The 21,520-nt window shown below is 41.1% G+C and overlaps 1 protein-coding gene across 2 annotated transcripts in view; it reads right to left on the bottom strand.

Moving 5' to 3' along the window:
• The window catches only part of kremen1 (kringle containing transmembrane protein 1), an 82,955-nt gene that overhangs the window by 20,026 nt on the left and 41,409 nt on the right, over positions 1-21,520 (bottom strand). For both annotated transcript variants that reach the window (XM_012955367.3, NM_001123455.1), the window contains 2 exon segments: positions 10,879-10,970; positions 1,176-1,300 (listed from right to left, as the gene is read on the bottom strand). In XM_012955367.3, the coding sequence (XP_012810821.1) occupies positions 1,176-1,300; positions 10,879-10,970 (217 nt within the window).

Raw genomic sequence — 21,520 nt, 5'->3', positions numbered from 1 at the left:
GGGGGTGCTGGGCACATATCTCTTCTACCTGCTTTCAGCACATCTATAAGTCAGGGGGAATCAGTGAGTCATGTGTGGAGGGGGGTTGCCTTGCTTACCCTGAACCTTGGGTCAGGTACTGGAGCCCCTTTAAAACAAATTATCTATGTGCATGCCTAAAATGTTCACATTTTGTAAAGAAGTTTGGATCAATAGTACAAATTAAAAAATTAAAGTACTTCTATACTAGTACTACTATACTCAAGAAGAAAAAGGAATCCCTGAGTCAAGAGAACTCCTATGTGGGACAGTTTTGGGCTATGCCATATGATACATGCAAGAGTAGGAGAATGCCCAGGTTGCCAGAGCCCTTAGGATAATGGTGCAGGTGGCATTTTGTATGTGTACTAAAGCATCAGTGAACAATGTAATGGATTATTGTGGATCACTTCCCACTGACTTCAATTGAAATACCTGCAAACAGCAATTCCCCCAATATTATGTAAAGACATCCCCAATCTAAATTCTGGTCAATAATTGTGTACTCTAGCCTGTTTCCAAGCAGAGATCCCAAGAGAACACTATGAGAAGCAATCCACAGATATTCCATATATCTGGCACTCTCTGACAAAAGAATAGCACTCTCTTTTTATGTGATTGTTTTTATTTATAGACAGATTATTTAAGAAAGGGCATATTTTTCTGTTAAGAGTGATTGTACTTGGCAGACACACAGAAAGGTCTAATACGGCCAAAGAAGACATTCCAATCCCACTTGGTTTTGGAGGCGGGTAATTGTGTGTGACTGGGTGCACCTAGACATGCCAGAACCTCACTTCTTACTTGGTGGTGGGTGGATTTCCCCATAATAAGATAATAATAATTATATGAGACAACATCCTTAGTGAATTCTTTGGCTCAGCATGGATTCGTCTTCTGTCTGAATGGAATACCATTACTTATTCATGTAATCTCAGTAGGTTTTGTGCTCAGAGCTGCATTCTTTACAAGATATTAATTCTAGTGTCTACTACTGATACACTCTTGTCAACACACATAAACCTAACGGCACACTGATAAATAGCATTTAACAAGAGCAACAAAAACAACAAACTACACAGGCAGAGATTACATCAGACTTTTGTACTATAGGGAAAAAAGTGCCAGCGTGAAAAGGGGTTAACAGCTGCTGTTACCTTGTAGCGCTGCCTCCGGCACATAGTAATGCAGGTTTGTATGGTCTGTTTATTAGATGTCTCGCTGATGCCAGTCAAAGGAGGGGGGTTCCCATGATCTCTGAAGCAGCCCAGGTTGCCAGGCACTGAAACACAATTAGAATCAGTAATTTGATTTAGAAAAGTATTCAGAGGCTGCAATATACTTCACCTGCAGAACATATTGATTCAATTATGGATTCAAATGGTTACAAACATCCTTTATTAGCCTATGCAGATTCATTATTGGAGAAACATCTAATATAGATTGTAAGATATATTATGGGCTGTACCACGACGTGCCCTTGATTTACTTTTTAGTAAGAGCACTTTTTATGTCCCTAAAATGAGAGCAGGGAGTCTCTATGCAAATGTGACCTCTATATAAGATAAACTGGCCAGATACAGGGTCCCTAAACTTTTTTACCCGCGAGCAACATTTAAATATAAAAAAATTAGAGAGCAACACAAGCATGAAAAAAGTTTCTAGGGTTGACCAATAAGGGCTGTGATTGGTTATTTGGTAGCTCAATGTGGACTGGCTGCCTACAGGAGGCTCTGTTTGGCAGTACACTTGGTCTTTATTCCACCAGTACTTGCCTCCAAGTCAGAAATTCAAAAATAAGCACCTGCTGGGAGCAACATCAAAGGAGTTGGAGAGCAGCATGTTGCTCCTGAGCCACTGCTTAGGGATCACTGCAGTAAGGCCTGTTTAATAAGCCTGGCAAATTTAATCATGGTGGATCATCCATTGTCCTCAGCCAATAACTGTATATGTGGATGGATGTGATTACTGATCAGCCCCATTATCAATCCTTATAATAGGATCCAGCTGTTCACTGGGTTTTGACTGGCCAATCGACAATGTGACTGAAAGAATACTGCTAGCCTTAATGCCATTAAGTCAAGTGATCATCATATGATGTCATGTGCTTGCCGTTGGCTATCAATGGAAAATGGCACTTCAATGCTTCCTAACCATCAAGTAGCTGTTTAGCTTACAACATAGCTTACAATATATCCCATGGCATTATCTTCAGCAGTGCTTACATGTAGTGGGCCAGTTATATCTCATACAGCATGTTGGAGGTCCGGATTCAATTAAAATGATGATGTCATATAGTGAAGTGTATGCAGCCTGTGAGCAGACTAGAGCCATAAAAATCCTTTGGAGGGCCCAATCGAGCCCATGGGCCCCCAGTTGGACAGCTCTGATCTACAGAGTACAGAGTGCATTGTTCAGTCTGACAGTAAAGCTTGCCATACAGGCACCGATAATATTGTACGAAACCTCGTTTCGTACGATATTCGGTGCGTGTATGGCAAGTCGGCGAGTCGACCGGTATCGCAGGAGGCTGGTCAAAAGATTTTGATCGGGCGCCATAGAAGGCGCCTGAGCAAAATCTGCCGTCAGGGCTGAATCGGCAGAAGGAGGTAGAAATCCTATTGTTTCTACCTCCTTATCTGCTGTTTCAGCCCTGAAGGTTAGTGGCGGCTCTGACGATCTTTCGTACGAGGAAAGGCTGCCCTGGCCAGTATAACTGTGAAATCTATTACCCATATTCAGAGTTGGTCACAGCACCTAGAGGTTTCCTTACTAACCCGTGAGTGTTGCTTGGGAAATGCTGCCTGAAGAGTTCCACATCAGCTTTAGATAAATTATGGCTATATCTGATTGCCGCCATAGGGGCATGAGTAAGGGCCTTGAGTGAGAAGCTCTATTTTGCATAATAGACATAGCTACAGAATGTTTTAAGAGTCACTGCAGTCCAAAAGAACATGAGGAGGCTAGATACTCAGAAAAAAAATATGATTCTCTGTGTCTGAATCCACAATTCAATAGATAGAGTAAGGAGAATACTGTTTAAAGAGATTAATATTGATGGAACCTACAAATGTTATATACAAAGAATAGAACTAAAATCATTAGGAATAAGCAGCACACCACAAAGTAGTTTATTGTAGTGAAGAGCAACTAATGTGAACGTTGTGGCTACCAAACTCTAATCTTGCCAAATAATATTAACCCCTATGGTTCTCTTCCCACAGCAAGTACTCAGTGAATAGCTGCCCTCTCCCATTATTCCCATGCGCCAAAGGAAACCCAATCTGCTGCCTTCTTAAGCAGGTAATTGTGCGTGACTATGACAGGGGTGGCTTGTTGGCAACGCACAGTTAACAGTCCGATATGTTAATGGCATTTCATAGGCTAAAGATCTCCGGGCCCCTCACCAGCTGGATCCAGCTGCACTACAAATCTCCCTGTAATGTTCACAGCGCTGGCCATTAGCTGCTTGCCAGTTGTCTGGTCAAAAGCACGCAGACTATGGATGAATTCTAAAGTGTCTGACCTAACAAAGGTCATGTTAGCATCATGCAAGAGAGAGAATACACTGCCTATATAATTCATTTACTAAATCAGATGCCACAGTTGGTCACAGTGCAATAGAGCATGGTTGGGTTAGGGGCCAAAGAACTAAAGACAGTCTAATACCTATATATTCCAGCATTCCAATAGATGTGATATTTGGAAATGTATTATAGAAAGAGCTATAGAATAACTGGTGTGTTGCAGAACTACCACTCTCACATCACTCTCACACTGATATAAGTTGAGTATATAGATAGCTGCAGTTTTGCAATAGGTGGAATTTAAATACTTTACCCAATAGTTTGTGTTTTGATACAGCTACAATTTGTTTAGGAAGATCCAGACTGCAGAGCTACTATCCCCAATACTCCAGTATATCTCCTACCCTGACTTAACTCTACAGACAAACTGCAACTCCAAAACTTACATGGGTTTCAATAAATCTCCTTCCTTGCCCACCTATAATATGATGCTCCCCATTTCCCACCTTCGGACTTCTGTTGTTTCTCCCCCTTGTATTCTTTCTGCCCTGCTGTGTGAATTTTAGAATTTTTCCACTGATTAACCTCCTCCGGATTAATTTTTTAAGTTTCAGTTTCCCCCTAAAAATAGAATGCAAGGCCTGGGATATGAATGTTTACCTAGATTGATAAATTATAGTACAGGTATGGGGCCTGTTATCCAGAATGCTAGGGCTTTTCTGGCTAAGGGTTCTTCCATAAAAATAATTTAAACAATAAATAAACCCAATAGGATTGTTTTGCATCCAATAAGGACTAATTATATCTCAGTTGAGATCAAGTTCAAGGTACTGTTTTATAATTACACAGATAAAGGAAATTATTTTTAATAATGTTAATTATTTGATTAAATTACAGTCTACGGGAGATGGCCTTCCCATAATTAGGAGCTTTATGGATAACAGGTTTCCAGATAATGGATCCTATACCTGTACAAACAAGCAGGACAATAAAAAGCTCAGGACTATATAGCAACTGCATTTTCTGTGTTTTAGTTGCTTTCAACCCATATGTCTTTTTTGTAAGACTAATAGAAATTTCACTCTGGTAGAATAACAAGCTGATAATTCTTATTTTTTCCAGTAGAACAGGTGGAGGATCTGTCTGTCAAATCAGTCTGTCTATCTTTGCATTACACAACCATAATACAGCTGTGTGTATCCTACAAAGTAGGTGCAAGCCCACAGCAGCACAGCCCAGCTGTAAATACAGTAAAAGGAACGACAACAGGATTCAGAAAGGACAGTGATAATAACATGCACAGCATAAAAAGGAAAAAAAGAGATTTGTAAAGAGCAATAATAACATATTTATCTTGATGATACAAGGTCACAGTAAAACCCTGCATGCTTCAAAAATTCAGTACCCCTCGTAGCTGGCTGGAAAAGGCTCAGTGACAAGGATTGTCCTTAGGATATAATTCCTTATGATTGCTTATTGTGTGCTCAGTATTTATTAATGCCAGGATCTTCATGCTGGCAGGGGGGATAAAACTACTTAGTGAGCATCTGCCTCTGGCAAGGAGTTCCTGCAGGGATAAGACATCTTGCGGATTCCCCCGTACAGAAGCACTCAGAGCCTGGTCTAACCCCACAGCTCTAGGCGGCACATAAAGCAGAAAGTGGAATTTATATTAAATAGACTATGTTGCCTTGTAGAGTTGCATCCAAAACTGACAGTGGGGAAGGTAAATACCACTGCTTTATATCATAACCATAAATGTCTCTCTTCCTCTTATAACTGTCATTGAACTGTTCCTTACAGCAAATATTATTTTTACATGGAAGTGGTTAAATACCAAAGATTTCTTGGGGGCTGAGTAACAAGACAATGAGGGCTCTGAGCACAATTCGAAGTTTTGTTCTTAAGCAAAGGCAAAATATTTGAAATAGTTTTTGATGGGATGCAATGTCATTTCTAAATAGGCCATGCTATGTTCATATTGAAGAGTTTGGTATCTTATGGAAGCCTTCATTTGGAAGTATACATTTAAAGAACATTCCTTAAATAGGAAAATACGTGGTTCTATTAATATGCTGTCATTTGAAGAAGAAAAAAATAACTGTTCTTTACAAATGTAATGTAACTCCCTCAGGGCCGGAATTAGGGGTAGGCAGAAGAGGCATGTGCCAAGGGCGCAAAGCCGGAAGGGCGCCAGGCACGTACTTCTTTGCCTACCCCTAGTCTGGGATATTGTCCTACCACTGCCCCAGATCTTCGTCACATCCCACATTACTTCTCCCCCCCTTCACTCACATTCATGCAGTGGATGTGGTGGAACGGTGGGCTGCCCAGGTTGCCTAGGGCACCAAGACAACTTGGCCCAGCCCTGTACTCCATAATGTAGTATTAAGAATGATGGAAATATTAATTATACTAATCGAATTATAATATTGTGACAATGCAGGACACAATGCAGGTTAAGGTGGCCATATTTATCAAGATCAGATTGGATAAGGCCAACTATTTATAACGGCTGCTGGCTAGGCTGTCTGGATGAGGGCCGCATCAACACGCAAATAGAGAGCTAAAACATTACCTAAAAAAGACCATATAATCTGTAAAATGCACAGCCATAAGGAAGTTCTATCTGCACTGTCTGTCTGATCTAATCTCTATAGTCTGTATCCACTGCATTGCTCCAGAATTGGACTGGGCAGGCAGGACACTGGGGGGTGGTCCCCCGCCTTCATCAGCCCCACTGACCCAGGTCTGCTCACCCTCTCGCCTAATCACAGAAAGGAGGAAGGAAGCAGCGGTTGCGGCAGCAAGAGAGGGAGGAGTGGCTCTTAATGTTGCAAGGGGGCCTTTGAGGTTGTAGCCCCGGTGCTGCATTGCTCTGTGCTTTTACACAGCTTGTACTAGCAATAATGCTACAAACAGAGCACATAGGGGAGCACAACTATCGGCCCGTGTATGGGCAGAAACGAGCGGCCTGGCTGACCGATATCTGGCCTGATAATTGGCCAGATATCGATTGGCCAGGTTAGAAAATCCGGTTGGATCGGGGACCGCATCGGCTCGTTGATGCGGTCCCCGAACCGACTGCCCATGGCCGCAAATGTAATCCGATCGTTTGGCCTCAGGGCCAAACGATCTGATTATTTTTTTATAAAGCAACTTCCTACCCGATATCGCCCACCCGTAGGTGGGGATATCGGGTAAAGATCCGCTCGCTTGGCGACATCGCCAAGCGAGTGGATCTTATAGTGTATGGGGACCTTTAGTCCTGAATGTGTCTTTTTTAAAAAGGTTGCCACAATGATTGCTGTGGTATCTCTATATATAGAGAGACATGCAGTGAACAACCAAAGAACAGTGACTTCAGTCAAACAATTAATCTTTTAAACATAGAGATACAAGTGTTTTCCTCAGCTGTGCCAGCTCTGGCTAGTAGGACCTTGATACTAGGTTTTTCTTGGTGGGCACTTGGGGCCCCAGTCCTGCAATCCACAGCAGTTAGATGAAACACTGTCATGTAATAAGCTTTATAGGGCATGATATATAAGAATTGTGCGTTATATGAAATGTATTCCCAGTTAACAGGTTAATGGCTCACTGTCATACCCCAATAAACCTTAAAGCCCCTAAGTATTGACATGAGCCAAGCTTTCTGCCATTCTCCCAAGTCAGGGAAACAATGTATGTGAGGGGAATGGGTGGGGGTCAAACTAAGGTCTGATTTTATGATGCACAATCCCAGGCCTGAAAGTCTCACACAGGCGGCAACATCAGTTTCACATTAAACTGGGAGGAAAATCTTCACCGACTCTCATGCCCATTCATTCCCTGGAGATCTGATTTCAGGGAAATAATTAAAGCAGCTGCTACTTGTCAAGGGATCATTCTGCAAATTAAAATATTGGATTATGCTCGAAAACATAAAACAATATATCCCTAAATAACCTCTAGCTTACCTCTTCTAATTAGCAAAATAATGTCCACTGGCTGAGGATGAGGAGATGGTGACACTGACCAAATGGCGAGGAAGAATAGCTGTGGCGTCTGGTAACCCTCCACCTACAGATACTGAAGTCCCACAGCATCCTTTCTAGTAATGAGGCTTTGTTGGTACTGGGCCCTCATAACTCTGCATTGTAAACTGCCTTTTGCTTTCTATTGTATCCATAAACCAGTTGGAATGGGGATACAGCAATTTAAAGTGACTGTCAGTAACTGCAAACTTGATAGCAAAAGTTAATTTTATACACTCCCGCACCGCACAGTCCCCCACCCCCCAAGGGACCCCTGCCCTCCATGGGTTTTTTCCCGGTGCCCCGCTGGCCCAGTCCGACCCTGCATACAGGTCTTTATATATGCCAGCTCTGCCTCTGGGCTGGTATAGGTGTAAAACTTTTATTGTGAAAATGCTAAGTAAATAAAAATTATGAGTGGTTTATTTGCCAATAAATCTTATTACTTGGTAATAAAAGAAATGGACGAAGGGAGGGAGTGCCCCCCCGAAACATTGATTCTTTGTGGTACACTGGCAGAATAAATGGGGTAAGCTCCCGAGCCAAAATTTGTTTGAGTGCAGTGTCTTTTTATGCTTTTTTCTGTATACTTGTGGCCTTGGTGCCACATTTTAAGACTTCCAAAAAACACAGCACTTAACTGAAGTTGTCCTGTGTGCCGTAGCTCATGAGTTCACTATAGATAAGGTGGAAGCAGATGACATTAACATTTTTAATAATAGTATTACTACCAATACCCTGCTTTGCCATCAGTTTTTTTTTTTAAACCACCAACCCAACACCAATACAGGGTTATTTAAAGGTCTGAAATATCAACATAAACCAGATCTGTCAGTCACAATTGGCCGGGGGCGTAGGGATCCTCTTACAGATCTTACAGATTGGAGTACGAATGTAAAAAGTATTACAGCCCAAAGTAGGATTGCACCACTCTAAAGGTGGCCATACACGCACCGATATTATCGTACGAAACCTCGTTTCGTACGATAATCGGTGCGTGTATGGCATGTCGGCGAGTCGACCGATATCGCAGGAAGCTGCCGATATCGGACGACTCGCCGATCGGACAAGTTTGAAAATTTTGATCGGGCGCCATAGAAGGCGCCTGACCAAAATTCTCCCTTCAGAGCTGAATCGGCAGAAGGAGGTAGAAATCCTATTGTTTCTACCTCCTTACCTGCCGATTCAGCCCTGAATGGTGTGTGGCGGATCTTACGATGTTTCGTGCGACCGATGGTCGTACGAAACATCGTCGGATCGCCACGTGTATGGCCACCTTTAGAGCCGTAGATCTGGCTGTCTGTGGACTTAAGACCCCCATACACGGGCCGATAGAAGCTGCCGATATCGGTCCCGTAGGTGGGGATATCGGGGGAAGATCCGCTCGCTTGGCGATCTCGCCAAGCGAGCGGATCTTACCATGTATGGGGACCTTTAGTATGAGCATTGGACCTGTAAGTAAATCTGGCTAAGGGGTCTTTAAAAAACATAGTTGGTGGGGGTTTAGTAGTGATACTGGCACAATTTCTATCACTGATCGGAACATTTCAGTATGACTGGGCTACAGTAGCATACTAGATACTGTACATCATAGGCTAAGTGCAATTAATCCCTGGGAAATACAGGTGATTGTGGCATGGCAAAACAGCTTTGCTATTAACAAGAAAATAAAAATAGGCATTGATGTGGGGTAGCTAGCAGTACTTTCTCCCTGTAGAAAAGGTGAGATGTGCACAATACATAGGAGGCAGTTATGTTCAGGATTACTTATAGGTTTGATAAACAAAACAGTGGCAAGTGAAAAAGGCACAGGAAGGCTTGCATCTCTAGTCAAATACAAACAAAATTATTTCAGTCCTAAAAATGCATGAAAGCATAGCTCCAAGCATAAAAATAAAAACTGATTACGTGTATCTGGATCCCACAGGTAATTTTATTCTAAGCCTCAGCGGCTCAGAGCTGGAGGCATTTATTCTGCATACATCACTGAGTTTCTGCTTGCATATTCCAAGTCTTATTTGTAGATAGGGAATGTTACCCTTTCACTACTTTGTGCCTATTGTTATGCAAAAGAAAATTATTTGCACGGGGATGATATTAGCATACAGGGCAGTTTATCAGGTACAAATTGGAAGAAGCAAAAAACAGTAATGGTCAAAATTCTCAGAAAAGCAGAAAATGATCACATTATTGCCAGTTGGACATATGCAGCTTAAAGGAATACTATCATGGGAAAACATGTTTTTTTCAAAACACATCAGTTAATAGAGCTTCTCCGGCAGAATCCTGCATTGAAATCCATTTTTAAAAGCATAAACAGATCTTTTTACATTTAATTTAGAAATTTCCAATGGGGCTAGCCATATTCTTCATTTCCCAGGGTGCCACAGCCATGTGACTTATGCTCTAATAAACTTCAGTCAAACTTTACTGCTGTGCTGCAAGTTGGAGTGATATTACTCACTTCCCAGCAACCTATCAGCAGAACAAAGGGAAGGGAGCAAGATAGCAGCTGCCTGTAGGTATCAGAATAGCACCCAATAGTAAGAAATCCAAGTCCGGCTGGGGACTCCAGTTAGATGGGAGTAGGAGAAACAATAGGTTACCTGAAAGCAGTTCTAATGTGTAGCGCCGGCTCCCTCTGAAAGCTCAGGCACAATGCACTAAGATGGCGCCTACACACTAATATTACAGCTAAAAATATACATTTGTTGGTTCAAGAATAACATTTTAAATCAGCAGCAGCTTATCAGTTAGCAGCTTATCTGCCTATTGTATTGGGCCACTAGACAGGTCTACAAAAAATTGGCCAGATGTTGATCGGGAGGTTTAATAATCCTTTCAGAATGAAGACAATTGGCTCATCGGTCTTTGTTTCAAACATGCAAACATTCATCATTGACAATAAAAGAAACTGTTTGGCTAAATTGACAAAAGGGTGGCAACTCAGAACTCCTTTTTAGTTGTGCCAGGGCCCTATCCAAGTTAAGGCCTTTCAGCTGTTAAAGCACAACTACCAGCATGCCTCACAGTCCCTGGTGCTAGAAGTAACACTTTAGGAAAAGCTGAGGATCCAAGGGTTGGTTAACTGTCAGCATCTTGAACTGCTGTACCTTCTATTCCACAATATCCATCTCTGATGGGCCTCATGGCTTTGGAAGACAGCGCTAGTCCATTGTGCTAAAGTCACAGTCTCATAATTCATACAATGTATGTGTGTATGCTCAGTTTTAGGGCATTCAACAGCATATGGAAGCAAAACAGCAGGCATGGCATTCACAATATTACAAGGGTGCAGTGGAAGATCCACTTGGCCTTACTTTTGCAGGTTGGAATGTCACAGTACTTCCAGTACACGCCGTCTTCTTGCTCTGGAATGTAACACCAGGGGCTCACGTCACCATCTGGGTTTCTGGTAAAACAGAAGTCATAAAATGTGTTTTAGCCATTTTGCTTTAATTACTTTCTAAAGGACATATCGCAAGAATACCAGCTCTGGCCTGTTTGGGCTAAACTGGATTCTGAATCATTAAGTTTTATCCTCCTGCTTCATGGTTCGCTCCTTTAGATATATATTACTTGTTTCATTCAAGGAAATAGAATTTCTTAAGGATGTTACTGTAAAAATGTTATTTCAAAGAGGTTCAAAGACTTACCCTTTAATAACTGGATAAATATAAAATCCTAGTGGTTTGCAATACATCTATTTCCATTTTTTACGGAAGAAGGGTGAAGACTGTAGAATGGTTCAGTGTCTTGTGTCCATACAGTACACTGATAGGTTAGCTCTGTGGTTGTGGATGTGTTTACTAAATTGAGACTTCTACTGCCACAAATGTATTAATGCTTAGCCAATGCAGACTTAGAATCTATTATGTGGAAACCCATAATCCAGAAATCTCTAAATAGAGGAAGGCCATCTCCCATAGATTCAATTTTAAGTAAATATTTTTTTTTAAATCAGGGTTCAGGACTTGCGATTTGGTGACAGCAGAATAGCTGCAGTTTATTAAAAGACAAGGAAGACTGATGCTTGGGTATATTTGGTGCAAAGCATATGGTTAGAATATAGAAACTTTCATAAATAATGAACGGCACAAATAAAATAAATGTAAATTACACAGGCTGCCACAGCTTTGTTTTGAGAAAATGTACTCTTGATTTGAATTAGACAAGATTAAAGAAAAGATGTTTTCCTTGCCATGAGACACAGAGACACAAACATAATGCTTGAGAGGAATGCAGACTTCTGTTGTGAAGAAGACAAGATATACTATAACCTGCAGCTGTAGGGTCTGTAATTAAGGGAGACAAGTGCATAATTACAGAGCGTGCAGATGAAGGATGCCTCATTGATTTAAAAGGAAAATATTTTTATGGCACATTTGGACTCTGACCCTAAACCACAAGCACAATACAATGAACTGTAATATTTGCCATACACATAAAGGATTTCCATGATACAGATTTTGTTGGAGCAGGATTTCAAGCATGTAATTTGTCTGACCAGGTGTTTTTGTCATAGAATATCTGTAAGAATGCAGTTTATATTATTGTAGGGAGCAGAAGTGATAACATATGCCCCTAATTGTTGGTATCTTGTATGATAATTGGTGTTTTGCTGCTTGGATAATAATTGATTTCTATGAATTGTTGTGTAACAGTCTGCTACTCTATCTAGTTGCATTGCATAGACACACAAATGGTGTCTACAGCTCTAGTCACTGGCAGCAATGCAGGATGCCAGCAATCCTCCATCATGGTTGGACAGTCAGGAGGAAAGCTGACCTGATAGGCAACTGCAGATTATCTTTCCCAGCAAGGGTGTAGGCAGAGGTTTGATTGTCTTCCCACATGCTGATGTGATTTTATTGTGTTGTATTGTAACCCAGACAAGAGAGACCTACAGAGAATTCCAAGACTGAGCTGCTGATTTATTATGAATCAAACTGGGGGAACAAGGAGGATTCCCAGTAGTTCATTCGGTTTTGATTCTTGACTGTCACAAAAATTTACCTGACATTCAAGGTAAGAATTGGCATAGATATCAAAGCAAACAGACCTGCTAATTTCTCTGAAAAAAAGTCTTAAGGAATTTTGAATGGCAGTTCTTTAGGCCTGCCATCTTCATATCACTGTTGTAACCTTATTTATGTAATGCTTTACATAGAAATACAATAAACATAAATCAATTATAGTAAGGTTTGGCTTCAGAATAGCACCAGAGGGCCCCTCATGAAAGAAAAGAGGGTCCAATTGAGGCATACTTGGCCACTATGACCCTCCAGCTGGGACTCCTGACAATACTCTGGGTACTATGTCTATATTTGTGGGTTTATTATTTGTTATATATTCTCAGTTCAGCTACTAGTGAGCTCTCTGCTTTAGGGTAGTCAGTTACTCCATTATCTCTTACTTTTTCCCAGTAATTCTGTAATTCTGCACTCAGTTTTATTAGCCCTGAGCAGATCCCTCCCCATTGTGAGATTTACTATGTTTTGTTTTTTTCATATAAACTTTTCTTTTGTTTACAATTCCCATCTGCCCTTTTCTTTCTCATCCACATTCAGTGCATTTCAGACAGCTGTAATGTGTGTGTCTAGGGGTGAGGAATACACAGATTGGCAAAGGGGTTCTCCTTTGCTAGAATGGTGAGAATGAAACTATACAGCTGGCAGCTGGGAAACAAAATGCATTTTTCTAAATATGATGCCATAATTCCTCTATAGGGTATTCTGTGCATGGATATCTGTGCTAATTACACGCAGATGGAGAGCACATTACATCATCACTGCTTTTCCAAGCAAACAAAAAAAGAAAATGCTTCTGGGACCGACTGGCATAGCATATGGATTGTGGAATGACACATTGCAGGAGACTGGAGAATGGTTATGGTATCCACTGGTAATCCTGGCACGCTGAGAGAGATTAAGGTTTCAGAGATGACTGTAATTTCGTTCAGGTGTACCCCTTTTTGTACCCCCAATTATATTAAATGTGGCACAGAATTGTTTTAGCCCTGTTTGACAATTAAGCTGTTGTTAGATTCCGCACCATAAGTTTACTAGCCAGCATACAATAATTTTAGTTACAATGATTATTAGCAAAATCTCAGATCTTCATCTGAACATGTCATATCATTGCCAACCAAATTAAGGCTACAGCCAGCCCTCCTAGCCTGTCCGACTAAACAGGCAGACCTAGAATGGAGACAGATTATCATTTTAGACTTTGTCAGAAACCAAAGCAATAATAATGCCTTATTTTAAAACTTGCAGAACATAAACTGGTATAACAACCTCTACTCTTCTGAGAAGGCATTCTGCTTGAACATCCCTGGCGAGATTTGCTTCCATTCACCCACAATGGCATTTGTGAGGTTAGACACTGATGTTGGGTTATTAAGCCAAGTCTCACAGTTGGCATTCAATTCAAAACCCCATTAGGGCCTTCCCTAAGCTACTGGTACATATAAAAAGCATGGAATTGCCAAGAATGCTATTAGCAATGTTGTCATCTGTAGTGTTAAGGTTTGCTTTAACCGGAACAGGGGCCCAAGCCCAATCCATAAAACCCAGCCCCATACCACTATTCCTGTCTCATCAAACTTTATAGTAGGCATTAGACATTTAGGCAGGTATTGTTCTCCTGGTATCTGCCAAACTCAGTTATCTGGACTTCTATCAGTCTAAATAACTGAGCCTTTATACCACTCCAACTGTCACTTGGTAAAGTTAGGTTTGTTTACTGCTGCTTGGTCATAAAAACCCATGCTGTATACACAGACAATCTCAACTCTTTAGTCTCTGATTTCTGGGAGTGCATAAAGCTCTGTTTGAGAGTGAAAGACACAACTCAGCAAGGCAAGATGCACCTGTTTTTGGCTCTTTGAGTCTTGCTTCTTCCTCTTAACATTCTAGGAGGTGTAGTCCTCATACAAAGCAACCGATTCTTGTACCATATCTAGGGTACTTAATTAATGAAGTGTCACTTTAAAGACTTGCAAGCCATCATGGATGCAGGCCGGACTGCCTGGTTCAGATAAAGTTACAATATGCATCCTGTAACATTTTTTCGATGTTGCTTAGGAATGACAGGAAGACATGGATCCATCAGCTTTTAGGATTGCTGGTTTTCTTTTGCTTTCAAAGATTTAAATCCTGACTTTTTATTTCAGTGAAATTGCTCATAGAGCTCATGATTTTGTCATAGGATCTATTTAACTGCAGACTCTGTGTGAAAACATGGCCTACCTTCTGTGGCCAAGGGAAATAATATGTCCATTGTTCTCTTGCAGATGTGTTCCTTAGTATTAGAAAATTCACTAGATTATCACAAAATCTCCCCCGGATTCAATGACATCTGTATAACTGCCAATAGAAAAGCAACATGAAAAATACCCAAGCACAGGCAGGAATGCAAAGAAAGGCATTCTCTCCCCTTTGTGAGTAACTCTGGCCTCTAGCTCTTTGCTGTGTCCCACCTGTTTATAGTATCAGTTGTAAAGGCTAAATGGTTTAAATAAAATCAATTTGGCACTAAAGCACTGTTTAGACATCTGTTTGTACAGTGGGAACGATTAAACCAAGCTGCTTGTTCCCTTTTCTTTGTTGTCCTCAAAAATGTATTACTGGAGTGAAGATCTTTAATCAATCACCTATCAAAGTTTTTGCTATATTCTCAGAATATAAACATTGTGAGAGTAGGCTGTGCTGGGATATTGATCACAAATAAACCAACCTAAAGTCAAATAAGTTTACAAAGGTCAAATAAAGATAAAGAACATGGCTGTCAAGGGCTTGCTGGGATTTATATGCTTTGTACTATCGCAGCAGTGACAGCCTATCCCTGGAACAGAATATTAGTTATGGAGATAGGGCCAGAGGGAAACATGATTTCACTCCTTGCCTTAGGCAGAAAAGTCACTGAGGCTGCCCATAGACATTGGCTGAATAATTAATGAAGTCTGCATTAGAAATTTTGTTTCGACAGACACTCATTCTACATAAGTTCACCCACCTTTAGATAACAGCAGTTGTTTTTGTACCACCTGAATTAATCATTTTGCTTTCAGAAAAGTTTGAAAAGATGTTATGAGAAGACATTGTTTTTGAAGCATTTATTGGCACAGTGTACTAACATTAAGCTCTGTGGTATCCAGAGTGACAGCTATCATCGCAGTGAGTTACACCACAGCTGTTCACAATATACAGCTCGTGTTGATTTAGATACACTATGTACCTGTTGTACTAAATACTGAATATTGTTATCAATCATTGTTTTCATAACCTACTCTCAGTTCTTTAACTGTACATTGTTTATGGAGAATTTCCCCTAATAGAAAGACTAATCCAGAGGTATTTACCCAAAATAGGCAGACCAATAGGAAGTGACATCAGAGTAAAATGCCAAAAAATGAACCTAACAAAAACTGAACAAATGATCTTTCCGCTTAAGCCTGGTCCTACTCCCCCCTTTTCTATCTCTATTGATGGCACCCTCATACAACCCTGTCGATTCGGAGCATTGTTTGGGGGTGATCTTTGACTCCTGTCTCTCCTTCTCTGACCATATTAACACCACTGTCAAAACCTGTCACTTTTTCTTGCGAAATATTGCCAAAATCCGTCCCTTTCTTTCTACTCTGACAGCTAGGCTGCTCATGCATGCTCTCATCCTATCCCGACTTGACTACTGTAACCTACTACTAACCGGCCTCCCTAACTCCCATCTTTCCCCCCTACAGTCTATAATAAATACTGCTGCCAGAATTCTCCTCCTCTCATCCTGGAGAGTTCAGGCCCTTCCCCTGCTAAAATCCTTATTGTGGCTTCCTATTAAACAAAGAATATTTTACAAACTCCTTCTTTTAACTTTCAAAGCCCTTCATTCCTCTGCTCCTCACTACATCTCTTCCCTTGTGTCTCTGTACGTTCCTGGCCGACTCCTTCGTTCCTCTCAGAGAAATCATTTGGTTTCTACTACTGCTGTTTCCCGCCTTAAACCTTTCTGCCTTGCTGCCCCCAGGCGCGATTCTGTACATATCGCCGCCTGAGGCGGCTCCTGGATGCCGCCCCCCCCCCGCTCCCCAGCGCTTACCTTCTGAGCGCAGGAGCGGGTCCGGGGGCGGTGAGATCGCTAGTGCAGAGAGCGCAATTGCGCGCTCTGCACTAGAAGAGACGAATTTCCGGTTTAAAAACCAGAAATTCGGCTCTTAAAGTTACCAGGAGCGGCTTTTTGCCGCCCCTGGTAACTGGGGCGCTTCTGCCGCCTGAGGCGAGCCCCTTACATTTGGAATGCCCTCCCCGATTTCCTCTGGAGAGAATCCTCCCTTAGTCTTTTTAAAACCAAACTTAAAGACTACCAGCACCTGATCTGGGAACTAGCACTTATATTGTAGTGTCACCCACTGTGACCTACAGCACTTATATTTGCCTATTTGTGTCTGTAAGTTACCCTCCCATCTAGATTGTAAGCTCTACGGGGCAAGGACCTCCATCCTCTTGTGTCTTTGACTCTTATCTTATTGCAACTGTATCTTTTATTTATTTGTTTATTGTAATACTTTGTATTTATCTATTATCTTAATATCCCCTGTTTGTATTAATGTATTCTACTGTACAGCGCTGCGTACATAAGTAGCGCTTTATAAATAAAGATATACATACATGTTCTTATATGGCATAGTTTATTAGTCATCTATAGCAACTAATAAACTGTTTGATCTCATTATTCAGGTTTGAATAGGTTTGAATAGTTCACAAGAAGATTCTGCTGCAAAGTGTATCAATGCAATGCATCTCTCTCTCTCTCTCTCTCTCTCTCTCTCTCTAGATCAGGGATCCCAAACCTTTAGTGACACTTACATGTAAAATGTGTTGGTGAGCCACACAAGCATTAAGAAAAGTTCATTGAGGATGCCAAATAAGGATTGCAATGGGCCATTAGGTAGCCCCATGTGAATGGCTATCCTGTAGGAGTAAAACTGTGTCTCTGTGCTTCCAAAACTTGCCTTCAAGCCAGAAATTTAAAAAATGGGCACCTACTTAGCCACTGGAAACAGCATTTAAGGGGGGTGGTGAGCAACATGTTGCTTGAGAGCCACTGGTCGGGGATCATTGTTCTAGATCAGGGATCCCCAACCTTTAATACCCATGAGCCACATTCAAATGGAAAAAGTTTTGGAGAGCAACACACGCATCAAAAAAGCTCCTGGAGGTGCCAATGAGAGCTATAATTGGCTATTTGATAGCCCCTATGTTGACTGGAAGCCTACAGAAGGTTCTGTTTGGCAATTACACCTGGTTTTATGTAATCAAAGCTTGCCTCCTAACCAGCAATTAAAAAATGAGCACCTGCTTTGAGGTCACTGGGAGCAACATCCAAAGGGTTGGTGAGCAACATGTTGCTCATGAGCCACTGGTTGGGGATCACTGTTCTAGATATATACATAATTTAATCCCTGAACTAGGCATGTTAATACAATAGTGAGCAGCCTTTTTTCTGTGGCTCTAGTATACACATGATAAGTCTCTTATCACCACCAGTGTGACCCCAGTCAAGCTGCTCAGTACATTTAAAGATATTAAAGAACAAACATTATCTAATGGGCTAAGTCACTAAATATAACTTGTACCTCATCACTTTTCAATGGTAAAGGGTGTGGGGAAAATAGTATTTTTAACCCTTGCCCTTATGTGTTGCCTATGTGTTGGCTATGAATGGCAGGTGGAACTAAGTAGAAGGCACTTATGCTATTGCAACAGGCAAATATAAGACCATACACTACTTGATTTGGAACATTAATGACCAGAGCCCTTACATTAGCAGGAGGGGCCAAGTAGCACCATGGACTACATAGGGGCTATATTTATCAAAAACCCAAGGTTAATGCATTTACTAGAGATCTAATCTCAGTAGATCTCAGATTTGCTATGTCTGCTGATAAACTACTTCAACAACCAAGGTAAAGTAAGCCTTAAATCCACTGACACCTTTCCATTAAAAGATTAATTCTGCCCATATTCCGAGACCCAGCTAACTATTACATGCAGATTGTGAGTCTGCAGGTGGCACTGTGCGGCTAGGTAGGCTGGCTCATATACCAAGAATAAAGACTGTCACAAAGCCAGCGGCTAAAGTAGAAAGCATGTCTGTGATGACTATATTTCCCTGTCTTTCCAAGTTCATCCTGTCGCAGAACGTTGAGTTAGAAGCTAAGCCAGAATCTAAAAATATCCATGTTGCCTGCTGCTTAGTTGGCAAGCTTGCCTTTGCCACTTAGAGATGCCAGCACTGCAGGAGTAGATACACAACCTCTACAGTACATCCTCCCCGGAATAGTTAGGAAGGAACTACTTTTCCTTAGTGACAGACAAACAAAGTTTGTTGTATAGAATAATAAGTAATTATATATCCTAGATTCACTACAAAGGATGGAAAGTGCTGAATGTTCTATATGCCTACTAACTGTTCATTTTTGTTTTACGGATGCATATAGTTACATAGTTACATAGTTACATAGTTACATAGGGTTGAAAAAAGACCTGTGTCCATCAAGTTCAACCCATCCAAGTAAACCCAGCACACCTAACCCACACCTACCAATCTATACTCACATACATAAACTATAAATACAACCACTAGTACTAACTGTAGATATTAGTATCACAATAGCCTTGGATATTCTGATTGATCAAGAACTCATCCAGGCCCCTCTTAAAGGCATTAACAGAATCTGCCATTACCACATCACTAGGAAGGGCATTCCATAACCTCACTGCCCTCACCGTGAAAAACCACCTACGCTGCTTCAAATGGAAGCTCCGTTCCTCTAATCTAAAGGGGTGACCTCTGGTGCGTTGATTGTTTTTATGGGAAAAAAGAACATCCCCCAACTGCCTATAATCCCCTCTAATGTACTTGTACAGAGTAATCATGTCCCCTCGCAAGCGCCTCTTTTCCAGAGAAAACAACCCCAACCTCGACAGTCTAACCTCATAGTTTAAATCTTCCATCCCCTTAACCAGTTTAGTTGCACGTCTCTGCACTCTCTCCAGCTCATTAATATCCTTCTTAAGGACTGGAGCCCAAAACTGCACTGCATACTCAAGGTGAGGCCTTACCAGGGACCTATAAAGGGGCAAAATTATGTTCTCATCCCTTGAGTCAATGCCCTTTTTTATACAAGACAGCACTTTATTTGCTTTAGTAGCCACAGAATGACACTGCCTGGAATTAGACAACTTGTTATCAACAAAAACCCCTAGATCCTTCTCCATTAAGGAAACCCCCAACACACTACCATTCAGTAGATAGTTTGCGTTTATATTATTTCTACCAAAGTGCATAACTTTGCACTTATCAACATTGAACCTCATTTTCCAGTTTGCTGCCCAGTTATCTAATTTTGTCAAATCGCTCTGCAAAGCGGCAGCATCCTGCATGGAACTTATAGTTTTGCATATAATTGAATAATATTAATATGTGCAGTGGATAACATTGCCAAGAAGGAAGCTAGCAAATGCCATCCTAGGTATTTCTTTTCTAAGAGACTTTGGGGGTAATGTAACAAGGTGTGCAAGATCTGCTAAGAATCAAGTAACCAACAGCAACCAGCTGTTCCTAGTCAGCTCTTTGAAAGCAAACATCTCATTGGTTGGTATGGGTTACTAGATCTGGGCAAACTGTAAACTTTAAATTCATATTTTAAATTTCTCTATAAATATGTCCGTATTCTTTTGAAGACCATTAATTCTGTTTTAGCTTTACAAAGTGCTTGGGTGCAGCCATATTGGTTTTTTTTTATGTTTCTTGTTTTAGCAAATTTGTTGTTGATTGTGATATCATTTGTACATATATTGTTACAGGTTACATATGCAGGTGACATATATTGTTAAAGGTTACAGGGGTAACTTGACTGTCTGTGCCACCTGTGAACCTCTTTAAATACTTCTGTTATTTCGTTATAGTTACAGCTTGGTTTTTAGCAGAACAGGGATGCCCAACTGGAAGTCCAAGCAAAAGATGTGTCCCTCCATGACAATTTGATGGCCCCTCACTATGCCCAGCCCCCTTTTTTGTATGATGTTGCTATTTTGGTATAATCTGATCCTCAAACCATCTCACAATTGGTACAGTACATGGAAAAAGTTTGGCCAGCACTGTGGCAGTGTGGAGCTCACTAATACTCTCTCCCTTAATATATATATATTGGCACTGGTGAAGATTATTCTGTAGATTTACAGTAGAGTTTTACTGTTGTAAATCAGGTGGAAAACATCACTTACATCTCCAAGTACAAAAGCATTTGGTGAGATAAAGGGGCCATGGAGCAGAAAGTGTCAACTTAAATGCTTATACAGGTATGGGACCTGTTACCCAGAATGCTTAGGACCTGGGGTTTTCTGGATAAGGGGGTTTTACCATTATTTGGATCACCATACAAGTCTACCAAAAAATAATTTAAAGGAGAAGGAAAGCTACTGATACAGTTTCTTCCCAACAGATTAGTCACAATAATGCAAGCTAGAACACAATATTTATTCTGTAGAATGCTTTACCATACCTGAGTAAACAGCCCTAGTTCTCTGTGTTTGTTTAAGGAAGCAGTTGCCATTTTAGTTTGGTCTGACTTTACTTCCTGCCTGTATCTCTGTGCTCTGGGCTCCGATTACAGCAGAGAGGGGGGGGGGGGGGAGAAAGGGAAAGGGAGAGAGCAGCAAGCTGAGTATGTTTAATCCTGAGCCCTGGAGGTCTAAACTGAAAGATGGAAGTCTCATACCAAAGAACATGTGTACAGAATAGAAGGAAAGAAATGCTTTCTTTTGGTAGAGGACTTAGAGCAGCATTACTGTGAGTGTTTATGGCTGTATTTACATAGACCTTTCTGAAAAAGCTTACTTAGTGTTAATCTTTCCTTCTCCTTTAAACATTAAACAACCCCAATAGAATTGTTCTGCA

This window comes from Xenopus tropicalis, chromosome 1 (genome assembly GCF_000004195.4).
Source record: "Xenopus tropicalis strain Nigerian chromosome 1, UCB_Xtro_10.0, whole genome shotgun sequence".
Taxonomy (NCBI): domain Eukaryota; kingdom Metazoa; phylum Chordata; class Amphibia; order Anura; family Pipidae; genus Xenopus; species Xenopus tropicalis.
Note: the sequence above shows the minus strand (reverse complement) of the source record. Positions and strands in the feature narration are given on the sequence as shown.